This window comes from Vulpes vulpes, chromosome 16, assembly GCF_048418805.1.
Source record: "Vulpes vulpes isolate BD-2025 chromosome 16, VulVul3, whole genome shotgun sequence".
In the NCBI taxonomy this organism is placed as follows: domain Eukaryota; kingdom Metazoa; phylum Chordata; class Mammalia; order Carnivora; family Canidae; genus Vulpes; species Vulpes vulpes.
Genome location: NC_132795.1, coordinates 76,772,415 through 76,796,894, shown reverse-complemented (window position 1 = coordinate 76,796,894; position 24,480 = coordinate 76,772,415). Strand labels below are relative to the sequence as shown.

The 24,480-nt window shown below is 45.3% G+C and overlaps 1 protein-coding gene across 2 annotated transcripts in view; it reads right to left on the bottom strand.

Annotated features, from left to right (window-relative positions):
- PRKCE (protein kinase C epsilon) overlaps positions 1–24,480 on the bottom strand; it is a 485,623-nt gene that overhangs the window by 128,725 nt on the left and 332,418 nt on the right. For both annotated transcript variants that reach the window (XM_072741205.1, XM_025992586.2), the window contains exons 8-10: positions 24,006–24,102; positions 21,118–21,317; positions 18,362–18,535 (exon numbers count right to left, since the gene is read on the bottom strand). In XM_072741205.1, coding sequence (XP_072597306.1) covers positions 18,362–18,535; positions 21,118–21,317; positions 24,006–24,102 — 471 coding nt within the window. The remainder of the gene's footprint in view (positions 1–18,361; positions 18,536–21,117; positions 21,318–24,005; positions 24,103–24,480) is intronic.

Genomic DNA, 24,480 nt, shown 5'->3' with positions numbered 1-24,480 from the left:
AACTCTCAAGTCATCTTGGAACTTTCTGGAATAACTAGGATGCAAGAGAAATACGTGGTAACCTTGAGTGAATCCTACTGCTGGAGGTCAGCAGAGGGGAAGTTACCAGAAGGCTGGGGGTAAGGAGGAGAGACCTGGCCATAATGAAGGCAAGTCTTACCAGCAAATTCATGTCCATTCTCAGAGCAGAGTGGCAGGCAGACGCCAGGTGCATTCTTCGGTCAAAGGCTGTGCCTGTGCCCCACTGCCCCCAAAATGCATGTTGCCAGGAGGTAGGAGCACCAATCGAGCATGGAAACTTCTCAATTCCAGCCCCAGCTCTTTGTGAATGATGAGCCCTTGAGAAGACCCCTCACTGGTTTGGGCCAATTTCCTCATCTCTCAAAGGAAAATATGCTACTGCCCTGCCTATCTCAGAGGTTCGGTGAAGGTAAATGGAGGTGAGATAGCCAGCAAAGGACTCCGTAAAGCAGCTGAAGAGCTGCCTGCATGCACCTGCCAGGCACTATGCTAAAGGCCGTGTGCGTCCCTGCAGAATTCTTGTGGCAGCCCTTGAGGGGAGCACCATTGCTTCCACTTGGCAGGGGAGGGAGCCAAGGTTCAGGGCTTTGCTGGAAGTTAAAATAAAAATCAGACAAAATTATAGCTCTCTGAAAACTAAATACCTGTGCAAAATGAGGGCCCCTATACATAAGGAACTGTGAGATCGGCTTGCCCAAGGGGAGAGGAGGTAAAAGTGAAGTTTGGATTCTCTTCCAGTCCATCGGGAAGGCTGTGAGGGCCAGGGCGCCGTGATCAGGAGTCCACAGCCATGGGCTGGAGGCCGGAGGAGGACGGGTTCGCTGCACATCAGTGGCAGGTCAAGCAGCTGATTGTAACACCTGAAACGATTCTTGCTAGGCGCTGTCACACCACCGTCACTGCCATGGTGACCACAGGAAGCATTTACTGAGCACTTACTCTGGCTTTCTCTCTCTCTCTCTCTCTCTCTCTCTCTCTCTCTCACACACACACACACACACACACACACGAAAAGCAGGAAGGGGTAGAAAAGCGTGTTGGCCTTTGGATGCTTATAGTTGGTTTGGGGAGATAAGACCCTCATGCACACAAATCTAACAGCTAGGCACGCTGTATATGCTGGGTGGCAACTAATGAAGAATTAATACATGCTAATGAGGCTCAGATGAATCAAAGGGTTCAGAGAAGAGGCAGATATGGATGAGAGGTGGGCTGTGTCCTCCTAGGCAAAGGGACCAGACAGAAAGGCAGGAATTTGCATGGCCGTGCCCAGATCTCGGGCAGTGAGATGGACAAGGGCAGGCTGCAATGTGCTAAAGGACATCGCATTTTGTAGGCCAGGTGCAGAATAGCGTGGCAAAGTGAGCGAGCTCCTTTGGTCTGTTTGTAGAACTCCTTCCATGAGTGATACCTTTCAAATTAAAATCACACTGGCTAATCCCACTATAATCTCTTGCTCCTATTACTACCCAAAATAGCATTTAGGGAAGTCCAAATAGCTCTACTCACATGGAGCTCGCTGTGTCATTCACAAGGAGGCAGCTCACAAATAGGATGCCCTACAGGTAACGAATGATGGATACAGAATGAGTGCAAGATACACACCCCAGAGAGGTTCCCATCTAGTCAGAAAAGGGAACACAAAGTGAAAATTGTTTTCAGGGAGGAGAAACTTATTCCATGGATGACAAGGATGGCCAGGAGCCTAGAGTTTGTGGGACAAGAGGATAAGGACGATCTCGCATCACGCGGGAGTAGGATAAAGCAGAAAGTGGGCACAGTCACCTCAGTGGACCGTTCCTTTTTGCTGGGGTGTAGTTATAGTTCACCACAGAAGGGCGTCACTCTAGTGGCCACCCTACGAGACACTGATTTCACTGATCCTAAAGGTAGTAGCGACTTTCCATCCTGTTACATGCCCCAGTCACCTCTGGGAGATGCCAGTGCTTTTCAGAAGGAATGCATTTCAAAATCTCCAGTTTGGGTGAATGGCTGGAAAAGCCCGCGGGTCATTTGGACAATTATGTCTTCTGACCTTCTAGTCTTCCTCCCAGCCCCGGCCCCCACTGTCCACTACCCCTGTTCCTTGGGGGCCCTGGGATGACAGGAAAAGCTTACGTCTGATTAGGCAACCAGAAAGGCCCTCTGGAGAGCCCTGGTGTGGGTGTAAAGGATGTGGACATTATACATCCACAGGAGGTTAATGGCAGAGGGACTGGTGAGAAAATGAGGTCATTTTTTTGGTAAGTCTGCTGTGTTTGAATGCATCTTTACCACCCCCCCCCCCACAAGCACATGGTGGATGCCTAGAATATGGTCCATGTTCTTGGATGATGGAAGACAGAAGTGAACATGTTCCCCCCACCCCCCACTGACCCCTGGCCAGGGTATGAGGACCACAGAGAGCGGTCAGTGTGGTCACCACCTAGGGGTTTTGCAAGTGAGGACTTTTCACTAGTCCCTGATGGGAAGTTGCTGAGCTTTATAATGGGCTTACAGAACCTTCTAGCCATGTTTTGTGGGTAGACTTTTCTTCTGACCTCACAGCAAGGGTTTGGAGAAGAATGCACGGCACGCAAAACATTTGCTCAAATATGCAGCTTGGGCAGAGGGACTTATATTTAAAGAGAGAGAGAGAGAGAGAGAGAGGGAGGGAGGGAGGGAGGGAGGGAGGGAGGAGAAGTCTGATAGTTTCTTGCAGTTTCCTTTTTCCTGCCGCTCTCGGTACAGGATGATGTAGTTGTTTACTTTTAAGGCTCAGGAGTCAGCCAGCATTGTATGAAAAGCTTTCCCACAAAAAAAAAAAAAAAAACCCATAATAAGGCAAACTCCTTTCCATGATGTTTGAGCAATTAACAACACATGAACAGGCTTGCTCATGCCCTTGCTCCAGGATCTGCTCTTTTCCTCATCACAGGAGCCCCTCACCCAGGGATTGGGGTGGAAGGGCCGGGGAGGACTCTCATTCCCCCCAGAGTAGGGGTGCAGAGGGGTGTCAGTGCGAGTGTGTGTGTGTGTGTGTGTGTGTGTGAGAGAGAGAGAGAGAGAGAGAGAAGGAATGTGGGAGGGGCAATGAACAAACAAGATCCTCAAAGGTCCCATCTCCAATCCGCTTTCATGGCTCCCTCTGCTGTGCAACCCTGCGTGAAGGAGAGGGGGGACATTCCGAACCTCAGTGTGCTTATCTGTAAAATGGGGAAATACGCAAACTGTCAGAAGTATGGTGGGAGCAAATCACACCCATGAGGCCATTACCTGAGGCTGCACGGTAGAATGGTGAGCACACAGACAAAGGGATGAGGGGACTGCCTGGGTTCAAATCCTAGTTCTACCGCTGACTGTGTGCTCTTCTGTATCTCCGCAGACCTACCTCACAGGTCCCCCACAAGCATTATCAATCAGCATTCATAAAGAGCTTTAAAAGTGACAGGTACATAGTAAGCGCTGTCAAAATGCCAGCTGCTATTATTTTTGGCATATAGAAAACACTCTATAAATGTTTGCTGCTAGTGATGGACACAGGGGAGGGCGACATGTCCTCCATCGGAAGGGACATGTCCTCCAGAAGATGCGTGAGGATCTAGAAAGAACCTGTGCATGCACAGCTTAACAGCAGAGTTCACGTATAACATAATTTTGCAGACGGGAAATGGAAAGAGGCCTCTGGTTTTCATGATATAAAGTGCTGAATGCAACGGTGGACTACATCCTCTTAGCTATAAACTGTGGTTTAAAAAATAGCTGAGAAATGCCAAAGTTGTGGAGATGAGGAGAGAGTTCTTCCCCTAAGGAGAGCTGCGTGCTCAAAGAGCGAGGCTTGGCTAGGTTACCCCTCAAGAATTCTCGGCCTGTGAGTCGCTGGGCTGGGCTGAAGGCGGGCCGGCATTCCACCTGGGATGACCCCAAGGTTTCAGACCCATCTTGGCCTTGGACTTGGGAAGGAGACAGGGACTGTGCTTTATCCTTCCAGCAAAACAGACCATGTGACAGCTGCCACACTTCCTGTCCTTGAGACAGGACTCCCTGCCAAAGACAACAGGAAAATCAAGACTATGGTGGCAAAATAATGATATGCAGACATTGTCCTGAAGCTCACTTCTTACTACAGTGAGCATTTTTCTGGGGGGAGGTGGGGATATTACCATTTAAAATGCTAACACCTATGGTAGTTTGTATACTTTTGTGATTTTGTTCTACTCTCCCCCCCACCTTTAATTAGGAAATATACCTACAAAAGGTAAATATATGTAATTTAAAGAATAACCATATAAAACAAGCCTCCTTTTAGCCATGATGCATCTCAACAAATAAAAAATGCTTGCTGGTACTTAGCAGCCCCTTTAAACTTCTCGGGCAGCATCCTTCCCTCCATCCCCCGCTCCAGGAGTAAGGCTAACCACTGCCTTGTTTTTCTTTATAGTTTCATCACCGTGTGTGTGTCTAAAGAATATGTTGCTTTTGGGGGGGGGGGGCTTTCTACAAAGACAGCGTGCTACCTGTGTCTTTTTTTTAAAAAAATATTTTATTTATTTATTCATAGAACTGCAGAGAGAAAGAGAGAGAGAGGCAGAGACACAGGCAGAGGGAGAAGCAGGCTCCATGCAGGGAACCCGATATGGGACTCGATCCCAGGTCTCCAGGATCACACCCCTGGCTGAAGGCGGTGCTAAACCACTGCGCCACCAGGGCTGCCCGCTACCTGTGTCTTTCTGGGACTTGCAACTTTTGTCTTTATGTCCTCCTCTTTTAATCACCAGCTCTCATTGCTCGGGTCTCCATTCCTAAGGGGGGGCTCACTCTTTGTCTTTTAAAAGCACCCTTATAAAGCATCCCTCAAACATTCTTCCTACAATATCATGACACAGGAACTGAACGGATTCATTCTATTCCCTTGCATACCAACCATCTGCCACATTTATCAAGCTACGGCCAATTCCTCACCTTTTCAATTCAAATAGAATCTCTTTCCATCAGAATGACATTTTTTGGTAGATTTAAAGATCAAAGAAATGCATTCTAACCTTCCAAAGGATACCCTTTTCCAAAAGGAGGCTTCCCCCTGCCAAGTACCATATTTTTAATATTTTTGCACTGTGTTTCTTCCAGTTTTGTCAACTGTTCACACTCCTATTCTTGCCCTTCCTTAACCATGAAATCTAAATGTCCCTTTTTTATGGAATTAGGATTTTTAAGTTTTATGTCTTTCCTGTAACCTTTGAACAATTTGTGTAAATGTTCACAAAGCCTTCTATTTTTTTTCCTCCTGCAGAAATGCCCATTTGGATCCAGTGGGCTTTTTACTCACATAATCCCACAAACTGTTCGCACCCTTTTCTACAGAGCAGGAAGGAGCATCAGAATGTCTGTATTTTACACTAAACTTAGTGTCTTCAGGATTTAGGAATTAACCAGGAACTCAAAGAGCTAAACAGACCCCATCCTTCTGGGGCTATAGATGCGCAGGAATCAGTTTTTGAGCTAGAAGCATCTATCATTTTTTTAAGTTTTTGGGAGACCTAGTTTGTTCCTGCCTTTGACATTCACAAGAAACAGCCTTCCTGTGTTTACCTACTACCAGCACATCGAGCTCTCCCCAGGTCCCAAGAAGAGGGGCTGATCTCCCCTCTCATTAATGTAGTTTAATACTGCAGAGATCAACACTGGGAGGGTGTGGGGGGAGCTGGATGGAAGGACCTGAATTACAGAAACGTCCAGATCGGTCTCAGACAAGGTTTGTTCCCTGTCACAGAATGACATGACCACATAGAGCCAATCCCATTGAGGCAGATGGGCTCTCACCACTGTGCTTCTGACAGAAATGAGACCCACAGCTCTTCCTCCCGTGACAAAGTCCTTCACATGTGAGAGGACTGAACCTCCTGTGTGTAGGACTGTGCCTCGTGCCTCTTCTCTGACTTTCTAGGATAATTTCTGCACCACTCATTTTTTAACAGGATTTCATTTTCTGGTTCACCTATGCTAGTTTTAACTCCCTAGACAGACTAGAGATTCTTTGGACAAGGATTGCATTTTTTTTTTTTTAATCCCTGGCATACCTGCTACTAAGGTGAAGACATACCAGGTACTAAAGAGACACTGGCTGTCTACCATACACCAAAGCAGGACACTTCCTCTCTGGCTGATAGCGTGTGTTCCACAAGTCTGACCTTCCCTGGGACTGCACCTCCACTACTGCTGGTTTTAATACCGCTACACATGAGCCCCTCCATCTGGCAAATCTAAATGGATCTCATCAACCCAAAGTGTTTGCTAGTGAATTATCTGTAAACATTTAAGATATTTATTTATTTATTCATGAGAGACACAGGCAGAGGGAGAAGCGGGCTCCATGCAGGGAGCCCAACGTGGGACTAGATCTCAGGTCTCCAGGATCACACCCTGGGCTGAAGGCGGCACTAAACCACTGAGCCACCCAGGTTGCCCATCTGTAAACATTTGATAAAAGGAGTTGGCTTCTGTAAGGTGAACAATCATACCTAAAAATTTGTATATATTTAAGCGTCAGATTTTATTTTCAAGTTTTCTTTTAGTGGACCTACTTCTTCTTTATGAGGTTCATTTCCAGTTTATGTACATCAAGAAATGCTTCTCATCTAATTCCCCCCCAAAGGAAAAAATTCTGAGTGAATTAGACTAGGGAATTATTGCCACATTAATAGCAATGTGCTTCATTTGGTTGTGTTTGTGTGTCTAGTGCTAACTTTGGTGAATCTAGAAAACCTACATAAATTAGGATTTGATAGAGGTGGTTGGATTTAACCTATGATTTGAAAACCAAAAAAATACCAAAATGGGTGCGGGCTGGATAAACAGTGGAAGGAACGCTAAGAACAAAGACATCATTTCTCCCAATCACTCCCTTCTAGGCTCTTCCCATACTGCACCCTTCATGCTCTTTCTGGAGGACCAGGGGAGGCCTCAAACCCCATTACCTCTTGTATAACTATCAGTCAGCCAGGCTCAAATCAAGCCGTAGAGCCAGGCAGCTGTGCTCCAAGAGCCGGGGCCGATTAATGAGCTTAGTTCCCTAGCAACCTGTACCTAAGTGTTCCTGATAAAATGGATTACATACTGCTGATGAATCCCAATATCATATTGACCCAACAAAGGAGTTAATTTGTGCCTTTTGCCACACCATGGGTCGACTGAGAGAATTCTTTTTTGCCTGTGATCCCTGCTAGTATTCTCCCTGGAACATCATGGTAAAACAAAATGCCCGGAGGGGGGTCAAAGTGGATGTTTTGACTTCCTATCGCCTCCACAAAAGAAGTTCCCATAACAGGAAGAAGAGGGTCTGTTTTCCTTCCACTGTGTTCCCAAGACAATTTAGATTGCCCAAAATACTACCCCCAAAGAGTTATTCCAGGGTGCTCTGGACAACGGACATAAGTAGTCACCCCACCATAAGTCAGCCAACTGCCATTTTATTTGCACCTTGCTCTCTTGGGAGTTTGGTTGTGTTTGTCTGTTCTCAAATGCCTAATCTCCTCTGGAGATTCAGATAAAATGAAGTTCCTGGAAACCAAGTAGTTTTGAATCCCGGCTCTGCCACTTTCAGTTGTGTGACCTGTCTTTGGGAGAATAGGCCTACCTCAGAGGATTGACTCAAAAATTAAATGAGTTAATATATGTAAAATGTCTGATATTGAACCTGTAATATGAGTGCTATAGAAATTTTTGCTGTTATTGTCATTATTGAGCCAAGGATGACCCTGAAATGTAATGGGATGACTAGCCCATCTAAATGACCCCTGCCCCCCTTTCTCAGACCACAACAGCAGCCTCAAAAGACAAACCACCAGAAGGGCAGTTTGGTCTGAGAAGTTCTTTACTGGAACCAGGAACCTCTTCTTCCCACACTAGAGAGCCAGCCCCAATATGTGACCTTCTCTGCCCAATATCTCAGTGACAGGAAGGGGACAATGGGTCCAGCAAGAATCTTGTAGATAAAACAATTATTTAGAGGAGCTTTGCAGAAGCCACGGTCACAGTGACCTTGTGTTGGCCCTAGTTCAAGCTATGGACTGGGCAGTGGTAAAGATGGACTACCTAATTCCCAGGGACTCACAACCAAAGATGTGTTCCTCATACATTAACTAGTCACACTCTAAATGTATTAGGTTTTGTCATTACGATTTAATGGTTAAGAAAAAGGATGTAACAAAGCATTTGTCTTCCAGTTGAGCATAGACTTCTGGCTCTCAGTTATCTATTACTTGTTGTCCTCCACTCCCGATATACCTGTGAGAGGACTAAAAGAATTAAGAGAATGGGCCATAGTTATAGTCAAGGACAATCTGGGCTCTGGTTAAGGGATAGGTAATACGTATTTTCTCTTTGTGTAGCTGGTGTGCCTAGGGGTCAGATCTACCAACAATGGTTTCTCAACTCAGTTTCCAGAACAGTTGGCCAACTGGTCAGAAGAGGTCATCATCATAGGCAAGTGAAGCATGACAAGCTCTGTCTGGTTTGAAGTCTATCTTTGTAAAGGATACCAAAACTGATAACTGGATAAGACAGAAGCTAAAGCTGATCGTGCCTGCTGTGTGCTAGAAACTGTGCTATGTCTTAATGAGACAACTGTAACACCTCCTGGTCGTTCTTCTGATGTGGGACCATTAGTCATTGAAAGTATGTCTGAATTTGGAACCAAGGACAGCCCTGTGAACGTCAAAGCTTTGATCAAGGTAGAAGCGTTTACTGAGTGGAGCCTTGAAAAAGAAACATGAAATAGAAGCCCTGTTCACTGATTTTATCCTTGTTTTTCTGTGACTCACATGAGCAATAAGGAAGTCTGGAAGAGTCCTGTGTATGGTTCCCAGCGAGTTTCATTTTCAGAGATCTTTAGAATCTTATAAGATCACATTGTCTAACTCTGTGTGTCCAGCCCTGGCATTTCCTATGAGCTAGGAAATAGACGCCCAGAGAAATATCCCAGAGTAGGCATCAGTGGCAGAACCAGAGCAAGAAGCAGAGTTTCCTGACCCAAACTGCCTTCTTTCCCAGATTCCATTTTCCCTACAAATCGGCAGGGCACAAACATACACAAGTAGCTGAATGGACATATCCACCATTTGGCAAGATCTCAAAGTCAAAGCATTACGGGCCTGCAGGGCCATCTAAAGCATCTGAGATCACTGGAACAAAAAGTTCAGGTTATATGAGGAAAGCCTATTGCTTAAGCTGAGTAATCTCAATAGATTGGCATCTACAAAACGCCCCATGTGGGAAACAACATCAGTCCACTATCAAAATTCAATACGAATCTAAAATTAGACACACTAAAAAAAAAAGTAAATCCTGAAACCCAACAGATGGTGTTGGGTGGAGGCAGGAGTTCTGACGTCAACCAATGAGGAAACTGGCTTTGTTTGGTGAATGGGTTCGATGGCTTGGACCTCTGGTTTTAGATTTTAAGGTGAAACTTTGTATTTAAATTCGATCCTTGTGTACCCATCGGACTATGAGCAAAGGACACCTCAGAAGTGTGCAGGTCACTGAACCTGACTGGCAGCGATCTAAGTTCACGTTTCTCATCAGGTCAGGGTTACCCCAACCATATTTTCTAGAGTATCACATGGAGCCCTCTACTGTCTTCACAAGCAGGCTGGCCTTTTGGATGCATAGGGGACGTCACATGGCCTGTGGTGATTCCTCCTTCAGAAGTGCTCTCCTACTGCCCCTGGACACGTGGGGTCACTGACACAGCCTCCCTACCAGTACCTTTGCAGTCCCTTTCTCCTCCTCATCCATGCACATGGAGCTGCCAACACTGTGCTTTCTAATCCTCACTTCCCCTAGGACCTCCAAGGAGCCCTTTACCACCAGAATATTCCCAAAGTCCTTGTGTTGTAAGAACTCCACAGAGCTGCCAGAGTTCCTCATGAACATATCTTTCTCATGCCCTCCCACTGCAGGCCTCCTGCTCCAGCATACTCATTGTCTGTATACTGAGGGGTCTGTTTCTGCAAACCCCTCCTTCCCTATAGCTCCCTGTGCTCTGCTCCTCACCCTCCACCCAGCAACCCCCACAGGGCACATCTGCCACCCCCCTGTTCCCCAGTGGCTCTTCTCTCTCACAGGAGGTAAGGGTGGAGACCGTTGATCTGAGTCCCAGGCACGGCGCTTAGATAGCTGTGGGAGCCTGGCCACACTCCCACGCTGCTGAGCACCCTGACCTGCTCCTCACCTGCCCAAAAAGAGAGCAGCGGCACCATGCCCCATAAAACTTGTATAAGATTCATTATGTTAGTTCTTGCACGAGGCTTGCTGCATAGTAGGTGCTCATTAAGTATAAGCCTCTCCTCCTCCTCATCACACGCTGGCTTTATTCTCAGTCACTGATTGATGTATATTATATCTCCCCTCCTTGAACAGAAGAGTCACACTCTCTGCTATCTGCTAATTGTACCTGATAAGGTGCTGGCACAAAGCAGACCCTCGTGACCAACTTTCTCCTATTAGAGTAGCATCATATCCTAGTCACGTTCTATCTACTTCCCCCTCACTCACTCTCTCTCTCAATCCTTCTCTCTGGTGGGAAACCTTTCTCAGCGAGCCAAACTGGTTTATACACATGCTTCTAGGTATTGTTTTCTCTAAACCCTTCTATTAATCATCCAACCAACTTAGAGACAGCACTCACAGAGAATCCGAGAGAGAATCTGCTTCCAAAAATTCCATCTCTATCTAAATCTCAGGAATGTGCCTGTTTTAACAATGGAAAGACATTTGTAATGGAAGCCTTCAGGCGCTGCTGCTGTATATACACATCAGATTATATGTGGGTAGGTAAAAATCATCAAGGTTTCCTCCAGACTCATGGAAGTTACAGCAGTTTTAAATGGTGGGTTTTTTTTTTTTTTAAGTGAAATTCTTTCTTCAGATAATATCTTTCTTGGAATACTAATGTGTGAAGCAGTTTAAAATGGGGGAGTGAAGATCCTCTTGCCACAGCACACCCAGGGTCTGTGTATCCAGATGCATATTCACATGCATGCACACACATAGCACCTCCACAAAACCAACTTGAAAACCTACAGCTTAGAGGGATATGCAAATAGGGGTGCCTGGGAGGCTCAGTCTGTTAAGTCTCTGACTCTGGATTTTGGCTCAGCTCATGATCTCAGGGTTGTGAGATCAAGCCCCACTTTAGCTTCCACACCGGGCATGGAGCCTGCTTAAGATTCTCTCTGCCCCTCTCCCTTTGCCGTACCCCCTTCTCTCCCACTCTAAAAAAAAAAAAAAAAAAAAAAAAAAAAAGAATATTAAAATAGTTCAGGAGAATGCCTAAGTCTATTCCTTAATGGTGATGAGTATTCACTAGATGTACATCTATACGTATCTACGTGTCAAGGGAGTATAAATCTGTTCTGCCATATGTCAGTGTCAAATAGATTATTTACAATTTGTACTCAAGTTTATGTTACAGGGAAACAAATATGAAGAGGCTGTCCTGTGGCAGAGAGACCAAAGCCATTTCTGGGCAGTGCATTCTGGTCCACTTACTGCTAACATTAGCTCCACAAGAAGCCAAGCATGGACTGGCAACCTGCAACCCCCAGATGCAGCATTTTTCTACAAGAGGCCCTCACATATTGTAGAAACCTTAGAAATCATTTGATCGAAGAATATTTTAGTGACAGCAGGAATAGTTATACCATATCCCCCGGTAAAAAAAACTTCATCCTATAGAGTATGACACCAAGCTTGTAAATACAGATGTATAAACAGATAAGTACTTTTAAACTCGAAACACATCAAAATGTTACTAGTCATTAGAATCATTCTTATTTTCTTGACCTTTACTCGATTTTCCAAATTTTCTACAGTGAACAAAAATCCTTTGTGATAAAAAAAAAAAAAGTTAAACATTATTTTTTAAAAGCCAAGGACAACAATTTCTGAAAAGAAAACAAAGCAATGAGTTCTGGGCAGTAGCTGCAGGCCAGCACTTTCCACATTGTGGTGTAATGACCACGTTCCAGTGAGGCTTCAAGAAGTTCCACGAGGCCAGGAAACCTAACTACTTCGTTTACCACTAACTCCCTCAGCAGGTAGCATGGTACCATGACACCCACAGTGGGTGCTCAGTAAGTGATGGCCAGGTGGACAAGTGTGAGGACCTCATCCTACCCCAGTCCATTCTGGATATACAGATGGTCCCTAACTTCCGATGGTTCAATTTAGGACTTTTTTGATTTACAATAATGTGAAAGCAATACACATTCAGCAGAAGCCATACTTCTAATTTTGACCTTTTCCCAGGCTAGTGGTACGTGGCACTCTCTTTGGAGCTGGGCAATGGTAGTGAGCCCCACCCAGTTCCCAGTTAGCCACACGATCACGAGGGCCAACGACCCACGTACTTATATAACAAATCAGTAGCCATACAACCATTTTGTTTTTCACTTCAGTACAATATTCAGTCAACCACAGGAGATATTCACCAGTTTATTGTAAAATAGGTTTCTGTTAGATGACTTTGCCCAACCGCAGGCTAAAGTGAGTGTTCTGAGCATGTTTAAGGTTGGCTGGGCTAACTAACCTATCATGTTTGGTAGGTTAGGTGTATTAAATGCACTTTCTTTTTTAAAAGATTTTATTTATTCATGAGAGACACATTGAGAGTGAGGCAGAGACAGGCAGAAGGAGAAGCAGGCTCCTCTCAGGGAGCCTGATGTGGGACTCGATACCCGGATTCACACCCTGAGCCGAAGGCAGATGCTTAACCACTGAGCCACCCAGGCGTCCCTTAACTGCATTTTTGACTTAGGATTATATTCAACTTATGGTGGGTTTGTCAGGACATTACTTAAGTAGAGAAAGATCTGTTATTCCTGAGCCCATGTCCTGTTTCTCCTTCCTTCTCTCTTGCACTTCCAGAAAACAGACACATTTCCAGAAATAGTCTGATGGATCCTGCTACTGTTGCCAGCTTAGAGAGCACTGTTTTTTTTTTTTTTTTAATTCCAATCTCACTGAGTCCAAGTAAAACAGAGCTGTCTTCCATGAACCCTTTCTCCTGTGTGTGATAGCAAATGGAGACTGGGGAGAGGGGTTTGGAGACGAGGCTATCTGAGGTAGAGAATCTGAACAGCAGGAAGGAGCTTGGACAGCATAATGTGTGAACAGAGGCTGCTGGGAAATCTCCATTCCAATCTAAATTCTATTATAGTCAAGTGGTAAGGCCTTGCTGGGCCTCCGTTTCCCACCTGGAAGAGACGGTGACCGTACTTGCCTCACAGAGACATGTTTAGAAACACGTGCAATGGCTGATATAAGTGAAGGTATTGTGAAGAGCAACCGTCCTATCACATGCAAGGTTTCCTCAGAGGCAAAGAGGCAACAGCATCGTAGGTTAAGAGCCACCACGCATACTGCTCTATCCTGGGGCGCGTGAACATTCATGAACGCTATAACCTTTTGTTTCGCCAGGCAGAAGGCATCCCGGTGTGCTTCAAGACCTGAGTCAGATCCTTCTCCTCTGTGAAGCCCTGATGGATTATGGAAACTCTTATCTCCTCTGACTGGCTGGGGCATGCCCGGCCTGTCCACACATAGACACATCCTACCCTGCCCCCCCGCCCCCACCCCCCACACTCTTCATTCTATCCCTCTTCTCCATTCCTTCCCCTCCCTGCCTCCCTCCCTTGCTCCCTCCCTTGCTCGCTCTCTCTCATCACCCCCCAGCTCTCCATAGGCTGCACCCCTCCTCAAGAGAATACAGTTTATCCCTCCCAATAGTTTGTTTTGATAGCATCTTGACTTCCAGGTGGCTGCCTGACCCACAGACCAACTCATGGTGTTGAACATGTGAGTCTACTCTTGGGAGGCACCAGATCTGGTCAAAACTCCTCCAGCCTCTTCCACACTGGGCTATTTCAGATGACAGGCTCTAGTAGGCGGAGTACTTCATTCAATGGTTTCTTAGCTCCTTTAGACTTAATCTGACATAGTCATCTCCTTCAAAAAAATTGACCAATGGTCACATTTTTCACTTTGTTTTTTGCTTTTGTGTTTGCTGTCCTGCAGAGTTAATGATCAAAACAAACATCAGAGCTCCTTGCAACTATAAATTGTCCCTACACTGCCAACACCCCATTTCTGTAGTTCTCGCCCCACACTCACACAGATTATTAAAACTCATTTGAAAAATGTCTCCAGTTGCTTTTTAAGGATTTTTCCATTCTGCATTTCCCCCAGGGCAGCGAGGGAGGCTGGCCAAGGGAGATTCTCTAGGAGTTCACCCTCTGTTTCCTTTATAGCAGCTGAGAGAGGCACAGCCCTCCAGGAGCTAGCTTCCCAGGCCTGGCGGGAAATGCCAAATGGTGGGGGATGGAGATGATGAGGTAGAGACTAATATTTTTAAAGAGAAAAAATCATGGATGAAATTACTCAAGACAAGTTTTATGGGAGCCAGTCGGAAACAATGATTTCACAATGGGGATCACACACAGAATCTAAAAATGCCTGAGAATTTTATTTCCTTTAACTACAAAAACAAAAACAAAAACAAAAACAAAAAGCATAAACAAGCCCATCACTCAGTGGCTCTCCCATTCCTAGTGTTCTGCGGGTGAGGGAGAAGCATGAAAAGGCAGTTTCCGAAGTCGCTCGTTGTCCTAAGCCCTGACTTTGACCAAGCCCATAACCTGTAGAGCCTGGCAGGGTGCCTGGCCCAGTGAAGCAGGTTCACAGTCCAGTAGACTCTTGAACAATGTAGCAGATGGGGTACCAAGGCCCCATGGTCAAAAATCCCCATATAACTTTTGACTCCCCCCAAAGCTTTACCTATCGTCTACTGTTGAACAGAAGCCTTACTGAGAACAATAGTCCATTAACCAGATTTTATAGGTTCTATTATATATTGTACTCTTATAATAAAGTAAGCTAGAGGAAAGAAAATGTCATTAAGAAAACCATAAGGAAGAGAAGATATGTTTACAGTCCTGTACTCTCTCAAAAATAACCCACATATAAATGGACCAGCCCGAACCCATGTGGGCTGAGGGTCAACTGTATTTCCATCCCCTCTACCAATCATCTGATCCCATAGGTGCAGGAATTTCCCTCTTCATCTCCCAAACACCCTCCACTGCCTCTCCTTCCTTGCTGTTGTTCAGCCACTACCATTTGCTTTTCTTCCTTCCAGACCCTTCAGAGAATGATCAGGGTACATGAACCAATGGCAAGTAGTACTGGCACAGAAAAGGCCAAATCATCCTTGAACCATACCTTCAGCAGGCTGTGGGGACCAGACCTAATTCATGACTTGACATCATGACTGGCACCAATAGGTTTACACAGTCATTGCCAGTGGTCACATGGCACCCCCACTTCACACACATCTAAGTCCCATCAGGCAACCTGTGTAGTGTATGGCCTGAAGAAGCTATGTGCAAACCAGCAAAAGGTTCTCAAAGCATGTTTATATGGGGGCCCTTTCTTCCTACACCTTGAAAAACAAAGGCTCACCTAAAAATAATTAAACCCGATTTAGCATTATTGCTGCTTCGTGTGTCATAAAATAAAAGTCAAAGAAATCTTAATAGGATTGCAATCGGATCTCAGATTCCTTAATCATGTATTAGTCTTAGTTGAAACCAGGTTCAGAGTAACTCAGGAGTTGTCCTTTCTTTTCAGGAAAAATGAAACTAAAGCAGGACTGAGCTATGGCTACTGAGCCTGGCTCCCATTCCCAGCCCAGGCTGACCCAATCCTCCCCTCCTCATAGTCTGGCTTGAGTTTTCACCCCACTCAAAAGTCCAAGAGCATCTCTTCTCTGAGTCCTGTTGTTTTGAACACTCCATGCCATGCTGTGTGCTGCCGTTTACTTACAGAAGGAGTATAAACTCCCCATCACTTATGGAGCAAACCCCTCCACTTTTTGCTGATAAGCCCAGAGCCAGCACCTACCTCACAGTCAGGTGAATGACTCTTTAAAACCATGACGACTGCTTGTCATAGGATAAGTCACATTTTCTAGAAGTTTGGGCTTTATAAAATGATATTTCATAAGACTGCTTTCATAGTAAGTTAAAGCCCTTTGGTAAGGTTAAAATGTGATTCACTTTTGAAAAATTAGATGAACATACATCTGTTGTTTAAAGTGGGGTGTCCTGTGGTTCTACAAAAAATGGTGGCATGGGAGGTGGAGGAAAGGTGCTCCTATAACAGTGGCTGATATTGGCCTGAGAAAAAGAGTTAGTGAATCTCTAAACTACTAAAATCCCTTCTCTCCCAACCCTGCTCTCCAGCCCTCCAAACCCTAATATCTCCATGTCAGTTTCGTTATGGCTCCATCATAAAGGAAATTCATGGTGTTACTCAACATCATTTTGTGCTCCAAAAGCTGCCATACAATTAGGAACCTTAGCCTTGGTGTTCTGTAATACACCAAAGAGAACATAGCTGACATGGAAGACTTCCATTCCCACACTCATTCATCAAGAGGTGTAGGAAAGCTGACCCTCCATGGTGGCACCCCAAGGATATTGGACCTCTTGGCAATGTGTCCAAAGAAAAACTCCAGTGTATATCCCTACACAGGAAACCACCTCAGATAGTGAAAGAGAGGGCTACCTGCTAGAGGTAGGGGAATAAGGGGAAAAAGTCCCCCCCCCCCCCCCCCCAGAGGGGACACTGTGCTGGGTCAGGCAAGAGAGAGTATGGGTGTGATATCAGAGCATGGTTCCACTGGACTGGGAGTTCCAGAGACCAGATGCCAAGTCCGTCTTGGCTAAAACAGAGTGTCTTAGGGGCAAAAGACTTCGACTCCTCTGAATCTGATTTTCTCACTGGTGCAAAAAGTATGGAAAGAAGAACGTTGATCATATGATTGATCCTCTTTTCTCATGCTGGGCTCTGCGTATGTACTCATACATGCACAGACCCGTAAATATTATGCATTACATAAAACATGCCAAAAAAAAAAAAAAAGATTGCCAATGAGTCCTGTACTTGTTTGGAAAAGGGATATTCAGATTTTCAGAAGGTACTTCTTATTCTCCTGAGAGATCAGAGGGATAGGAAAAATGCCATTAGATCGCTTTCACAGGGTGTAATAGGTGGTAGTATGGGTGGAGCTTAAGATAAAGTAATTGGGAAATGCTAGTTAAATAAAGGCAATCTCCGCCCCCTGCCCCCCCACTGCAATTCTCCTCAAGGACTTTAATAAGAAAGTGTATGTTGAGAAAGTCTAAAAGAGGTCAGATTGCAATTTCCCAAACTATGGGCCAGAGTCTTTTATGCTTAGAGTTTCTCAAGTGATGAAGATTCAGAGAAATACCCTTTGAGAAGCGTACCAGAGACTGTAAATTCCCGGAGGTCAGAGACTGGGCCTTGCTTACCACTGGTACGTGGGGAGAATTCAATTAAATATAATAAAATAAAAATTTGCCAAATGACCAAACGAGTAATTGTTGAATTCAAAGTGAAAGATGTCATTGCAGTGACATAGAAGTGGGAGTATGCCAAGGGGCAAGGGACTGTCTCTCCATGATGGCACCCTTCATTGTCTGGGCTCCAGATGGGCACAGGAAAGTTTCAGGTCAGGTTGCCTATGCCTTCTCAGGAAGATAAGAGCTACAGGCACCATAAGGCATCCTCAAAGACTTTAATTTTTTTCCCCCAAAAGGGATGATAAATTAAGAGCTTCATGAAGAATATTAGCATTTCTCTTCTTTACTAAGAATAAGTTTTTAAAAATCAATTATGATATTCACAGGTCAGACTCCATAATGCAGTTGCAGATTATTTTCGTTTCTTTACTGCCACCTTCTGGTTCCCAGGCTCCTACATGGTAAATTTACAATCACATATTTGTATTTCCACAGGGCATTGTAAGCACTTGTCAACATCTTCTGCCTCCTGTGACATTACACAAGTCAGGAGTGGTTAGGGTGGCCTCGACTCCTTTCATTTGAAGGCAACAGAGAATATTAAGTGATTTGCCTAATGATAGAAAGTTAGGAGTAGAACAAGGACTAATGATGACACCTGTTGGTTTTTCCGAGGAGCAAACACTGGATTTAGCCATTTGGTTTTGTCCAGCTACATCTGCAAAGAGTTCTAGTGCCCTCTCATCCCTCCACACGCACAACCTTGAATGGAAAATTCCATTAAAAAAAGAGTATGCTGTTCAAATACGCCTGATCTTTTCAAGGGTAAAATCTGTTCCATTTTACAAGGCCTATGAGAAAAGAATATAGAAGATCTATCTAGAGGACGTATAATTGATTTTCTTTTTATCAAGATGCCATCACATCACACAGTACTACCCCAAGATGGCGGGCCACCAGCTTCTTCCTAGACATACCTTGGTCTGAAAGCAGCAATAGAGTTGGGTTAGGTATGGGTGTTTCCGCGCCAGCGCCAAAATCCTCTTCTCTGTCATCGTGCAGTCTACGTCATCATCCTGGAGGATGACATCCTTCTTTAAGACCTTCACAGCATACACTTCATCTTTGCCTTTCAGCTCCGCCAACATCACCTGCAATGGACCCAAACCACTCCATTAATCTATATACACGTGGAATCAAAAGAAAAGACACAAGTCAATACCAAATGCTTTAAAAACTAACTTTTTCCCCCTTCATTTTGAATAGGATAACATTAAAAAATGTTTAGAAAAAATATCCATCCTAATACAGGTTCTCTAACTCATTTATTTATGTTTAACCTCTAGCAAAGGGCCACCGCAAAATAAAAAGAAGTTCAACACATATCTGTTAAATAATTCATATGTTCATATATATTTGTCATACTCACAATTATAGTATTGCACAAATAATATTTAACTGACATTAATAAGATGATAAGATTAATAAGATCTACATTGTCAGCATCATTATCAAGGTTGCTTACACACAACTGAAGTAAACATATTATGATTTATTTAACCATTTAACTCATATTAGGCACTTAAGCGAAAGCTGATTGTTAAATGCTATAGAAAGAAATTGGATTGTTTTTGTGATTATTTCTTCCTTTCTTTCTTTTTCTTTTTGGAAAATATCCTTAAGCTAGAAAGTCTTAGAAGTAGATTATAAGGTTAAATATTTTGCACATTTCTTTCAAATGGATGTACAATATAATCTGCCACTAGGAACGTAGAGATGTTTTAGCTTCATGGCAATGTACTCACATTGGTGTTTTCACTTACAAAGTGTTTTTGCTCATATAACAGGTGCGAAATATAACCTCAATGCTGTTTTAACTTGCAATGAAATTTTTAAAAAAATTTTCCTTAAATTCTATTTGTGTGAACCATCAGTTTTATATGCAAGACAACTTTGTCTAGTTCTACCTACTGTTTTATATTATTTCCCTATGAATTTGTATGAGTTTGGTATATAAAGACACATTTTGCTTTCTGCAAAGTTTTGTCTAAACCTGGTTTATGATTTTCTGTTCGATAGCAAACAGGATCACTTGTCCTTATGTAGCTAAATCTGTCACGTTTGCCTTCGTGGTTCTTTTATAGTGTTGTCGCTGGGAATGTGATTCCTTCTACAGAAAGCAAACTCACAGTTCTATTATCTTCAAGTTTTCCTATCATTTGATATTTTTGTACTAATTTCTCCATGACATGACAAGTCTTTCTCCTTTTAAACACTCAAGTCCTACACCCAGTATTCCAGGGTGAGCTGCCAGGGCTCAAGAGCAATAATAACGCAGAAGCTTCAAGAGGGAGTTCAGGGCACTAACTGAGGACGTTTCATTGCCCACACGTAATGCAAAATCTTGAAAGCTGGCTCAAATATTGGCTGTGATTTTTCTTAAGAAACAACCTATATGCTCCAGAGCCATCCAAGTTCCCATCCTGCCCACATAGTATGGAGACCTGAAAACCCTGAGCCTGCTTGTTTCCCTTGAATCTTGTTCAAAATTAAGCTCACTCACAACCTGGGGTTACACCTGGGACCAGGGCACTGCGGCCGGTTTCTTATTTACGCAGTCTATGAAGAATGTGATTGCTTCAGCACCTGCATTTAAGTACGCTCCTCCAGTTACCTTCCTGCAACCGCAATCTCAGGATGAGATGGGGCAGGTGAGGCAGGGGGAGGCAGGCCCACACCCTGGAGGCTTCCAGAGCCATTCTGTTCAGCTAGCAGCAGAGTGGCTGGCTGAAGGGCAACCTGCTGCTTTCCAGAGTCCAGGACATGTGAGGGCACATGACTTGGGAGCCGCTGGGCCCAGTTGCTGGGCCCCGGAGGAGGGCATGGAAAGGCACCTCCCAGGGACTCTAATCTTTGCAGAGCACAAGGGAATATTCAGGGATCTCACCTGAAATGATAGCCAGCATTCTGGGCCCTCTGCCCTTCCATCTTCTAAAATCAACAGGGATTATATCCCCACGTCTGTGCCATTGGCATGCTGCTTGGTCACCATGAAAGCCCCATGGCCACACGTGGCACATATACCTCATATGGCTCTGCTCGTCTCCATGTGGGGAATGGAAGGGAGAGCAGTACCAAGGGCAAGATCCAAGACATGAGATGATTACTCTCATTTCTTGCCACGTGTGGAGGATAAACAGCATTTAGTAAGTGCCAGAAAAGTCAGTTAAATAGCATTTAACTTCCAAGATAATATATGCTCAGATTTGTTTTGAGCTCTAAGTTCACGGAGGGCAGATTCCAGAGTTCATTCTCAGTCTCTTTCATGAATTAAAGCCAGAATTTCAGATGGATCTCTGACGAAGGGAAGAAATAAAGTGCTACTATCACAGATAACGGGATACCAAGCATACATAAAGCAATTTAAACTTTCCCAAGGGCTTTCTTTTTTTTTTTTTTTAACCCAAGACCTCACTTGATGCCTGTGTCCCAATTTGGCAAATGAGAACACTGGAGTCCCAAAGAATTGAAGTGACTACCTTGAAGTCCTTCAGCTAATTAGCAGCAGATCCCAGGCTCCCACCTGCGTGGCTGCAGGCCTTTTCCACCGAACAAGGAAGGAAGCCACGACAAGACCAGGCTGAAATGCTCACAGCTTAATCTTAGATCAGACAGATGAGGCAACGCCACGGGGCAGAGAAAGTCAGCGGTTGTACCCACGCACGCCACAGACCTTGCCAAAGCTGCCTTTGCCCAGCACCTTGATGAAGGTGAACTCATCCAGACCCAGGCGCTTGGCCTGGCCCTGCCGCACTTCGCCATTCTCGCCGGGGCTCGCCAGCTGGCCATCACCGCATGCTGCAGCCCTGTGCTCCTCCCCTCGGTTGTCAAAGGACAAGGCCTTCCGGATGTTGTTTTCAAGTTCTTTTATTTCTAGGGCCAAGGGTGACAAGATCTCACATTAGTGCATACCCTCAAGATCCCTTCCCACTAGGACTCAGCACTCAGACCGCCCCCCCAACCCCCACCATGAGGTCTCAGCCTGCTTTGGATTCTTCATAGCAACAGATCCGGCGTGGGCCTTCACACGGTCCGTCATTTGCTCTACATGCTTCCATTGGCACCTAACATACGGCAGGGTCTGAGTATGCAAAGAAGAGGAGGACACAGCTCCCACCGGCCAACACCTTCAGATTACACAGAAACCCACGGCCCTCTCTCTAAAAGCCCCCTTTGGCTAGTGGCTTGTTCTGTTATTCTAGGTGTAGTGCAGGAATGCTGGCCTTCTCTGGAACCCTGCAGAGTCTCAAAGACAACAGGCACCCTTTGAGTTCCCTTTGAAAAGCAGAACAATGACTCATCAAGAATAGTCATCATGGTAATCATTGGTCATGTAACTGTATAGAAGCCTTTCGAAAGACTGGGAAGCCTTTAACTTCTAAAGGATTTTACTTGGCCCTATTGTTGCATTTATTTTAATACCCATCTCCCACAAGGTTCTTGAACAAGATGAGCCACGAGCTTATCATTAACTCAAGATGAGTTCCCGAGAGTGACATGTTGCAAATTTATCTCAGACGGGGCAGGGATTCCTCGGTACTATTTCACAACCACGGGGCAGTCTTGTGCCCCTGCAGAGCATGTGACCTAAACTACCTGGCGGTGATAACACTGGATGACCCTCGACCTTTCCTGTTTGAGCAAGCTCTATTGTTAGCTATTCATTCACCAAGACACACATGCCTCAACGCAGAACTGGGCACCACAAGCATAATCCAATTTTAAGAGATGCTCATGAATACTGGGATGCTAGAAGGGGAACACAATCCATTAACCCTTGGGAATCAGAATCAGGTGCTGCTTGACATAAAGAGATCTTCAGCTTCTTTTCAGAAGGACGGAGGCCCATAAGAGCTCGCTCCAGGAAGGGAGATCTTTCTTAGATCTGCTGGGGCAGAGGGGAGGAAGGGGTAAGGAAGGCTCCTGAGTCCAAGGCTCTCCCCTTGCCAATTCAGCCATTTCCTATCACTCATTCCCTATGGAGTATAAACTCTAGTCTCAGCAAACAGCTAAAAGTCTCAGTTTCCAAGGCAAACTATTAAATGGATTTGGGAAAACAGAACTTGGGCGTTTAGGGATTCCAAAGCTTGAAGAAAAAGTCATTCTGTGTATTCTTACAAGGGAAGGAAGAGAATCGGTGTATTATCTTGGTGCTGTACCAATTCTGTGTCTTGCTAAGAGGGCCTTTGCGTCTATCTATGCCCACACCACTGCTGGCTAATACTGGTGTGTGTGCTGAGCAGAGACACACAGGTAATAGGTCTGGGCAGCATGCCAGGCAGGAGCCAGGCCTAGAAGCTACATTCTACCTCACTCTCACTGGGGTGTCTACCATATAATGCTGTCTCCTTGAAGTTCTCAAAGGAAGACTCAGCACTACAAAGGGACACATGAAAACACTCATGTGGATTCCAGGATGATACCTGCAAGTTTGGAGGACCCAGCATCACACCATTTGGATTATGAACGGGTCAAATCTTTTTTGCAATGAGGCAGAGAAGAAATCTAATCAGAGCAGTAAGAAGAGGGACTCAGGCCAATTACTCTGTGGCCTTGCAGCTATTTTGTTTACTCCTGGGTAAGCTGAAGTGGGTCACCACAATGACCCTCTGGGAGGGTCTGACGGTGCTGATTCGGAGATTGGGCTCCCGAAGCCAGAAGGGGTAAGGTCTCGCCCTCATCACTGACTTAGTTCCAGGCCTATGGACAGAACTTTTAGACTTTCTGATCTTCCATTCCCACCCTGTGACACAGGGACAGGGATGGAGCAGCGAGACAGAGTTGGTGTGAGCATAAGATTTAGATACTGAACACAAAGGGGCACTCCTGTCATGCATGCAATAATGGTTATGTTATCCCTGCTCTGCAAAAGCAGCACACATCCCTCTCCAGGGACATCTGGTCATCAGAGTGGAAGGTTTTGTGTGCTGGTCTCCCCTCAGCATTCTGGAATGCCTGCGGAATTCAGTAACTTTGACTACATTAAGCATATTCTTATAAGAAAGAAGGGCACATCCTCAGCTGAGCTTTAGGAAGGGGTCAGGCCTAGAGCTGGCTTCCTCCCTCTTCTTAGTCTGTTCTTGGGCTCTGAGCTCCTGTCCCTGCTTGTCCATAGGCCACAGCAGGAGGCGACCCCCTCCCCAAACCCTTGCCCTGCTCTCAGGTTTTGGGGTGATGATCAGAGTCAGGAAGGAAGGAAGGGAGTGGTGGCACGCAGCTGAGTGGCACAGTGGATGGAATGACAGGTATGGGAGCAGGCTGTGGGGCACTTTCCTATACTTGGAACCCTGGAAAGAGGCGAGGGTAAAGAAAGAACCACATCATCACCTGCTCTTTCTCTCTTGCCCTGGGGCCTGGTCAGGGTTTGATAGCTATTTAAGAGTCTCTCCCTCAAGACAGCCTTGCAGAGAGAAAGAGCAGCTAAGGAGTAAGGAGAGGGTGTCTGAAGCCCTTCCTGGGCCGTCGTTCTGGCTAACAAGGCCATTCTTGGGTAGAGAGGCCTCAACCTCCTCTGTGCTCCCGATGACATTGCTCAGAGGAAAGCAGATCTGAGGGTCTCACCCTGGTCACAAGGGGAGGTGGGGGCTGACTTGGATCGATCTTCCTCAGATGGCGAGCTTCCAGAAGTGGGCTGCGGGGACTCGGCGCCGGCAATGAGCTAGAGAGAGGGAGAGAAAGAGGGAAGATGTGAGAAGGGAGGTGGGAGCTTCCCTGATACCAGAAGCATGGGGCTGCTGTGTGGAGCAAGGGCTGGAGGAGGGGTCCAGGCTGCGAAGCAGCACCTGCTGAACTGATATTCTGAAAGCAGACTCCGCTTTCATTTGACAGTTAAAGGGGGACTGTACCGGGTGCTATATGGAAGCGGCGAGTCTCTATATCATATGCCAGAATCTAATATTACACTGAATGTTAACTAACTGGAACAAAAATTAAAGAGAGAGAGAGAGAGACTGCAGTTTGTTTCATTTTCATTCTATCCAACCACAACCAGCCTGTCTAAGCAAAGCACAACTGTCCCCCTTCCATAAAAACCTCC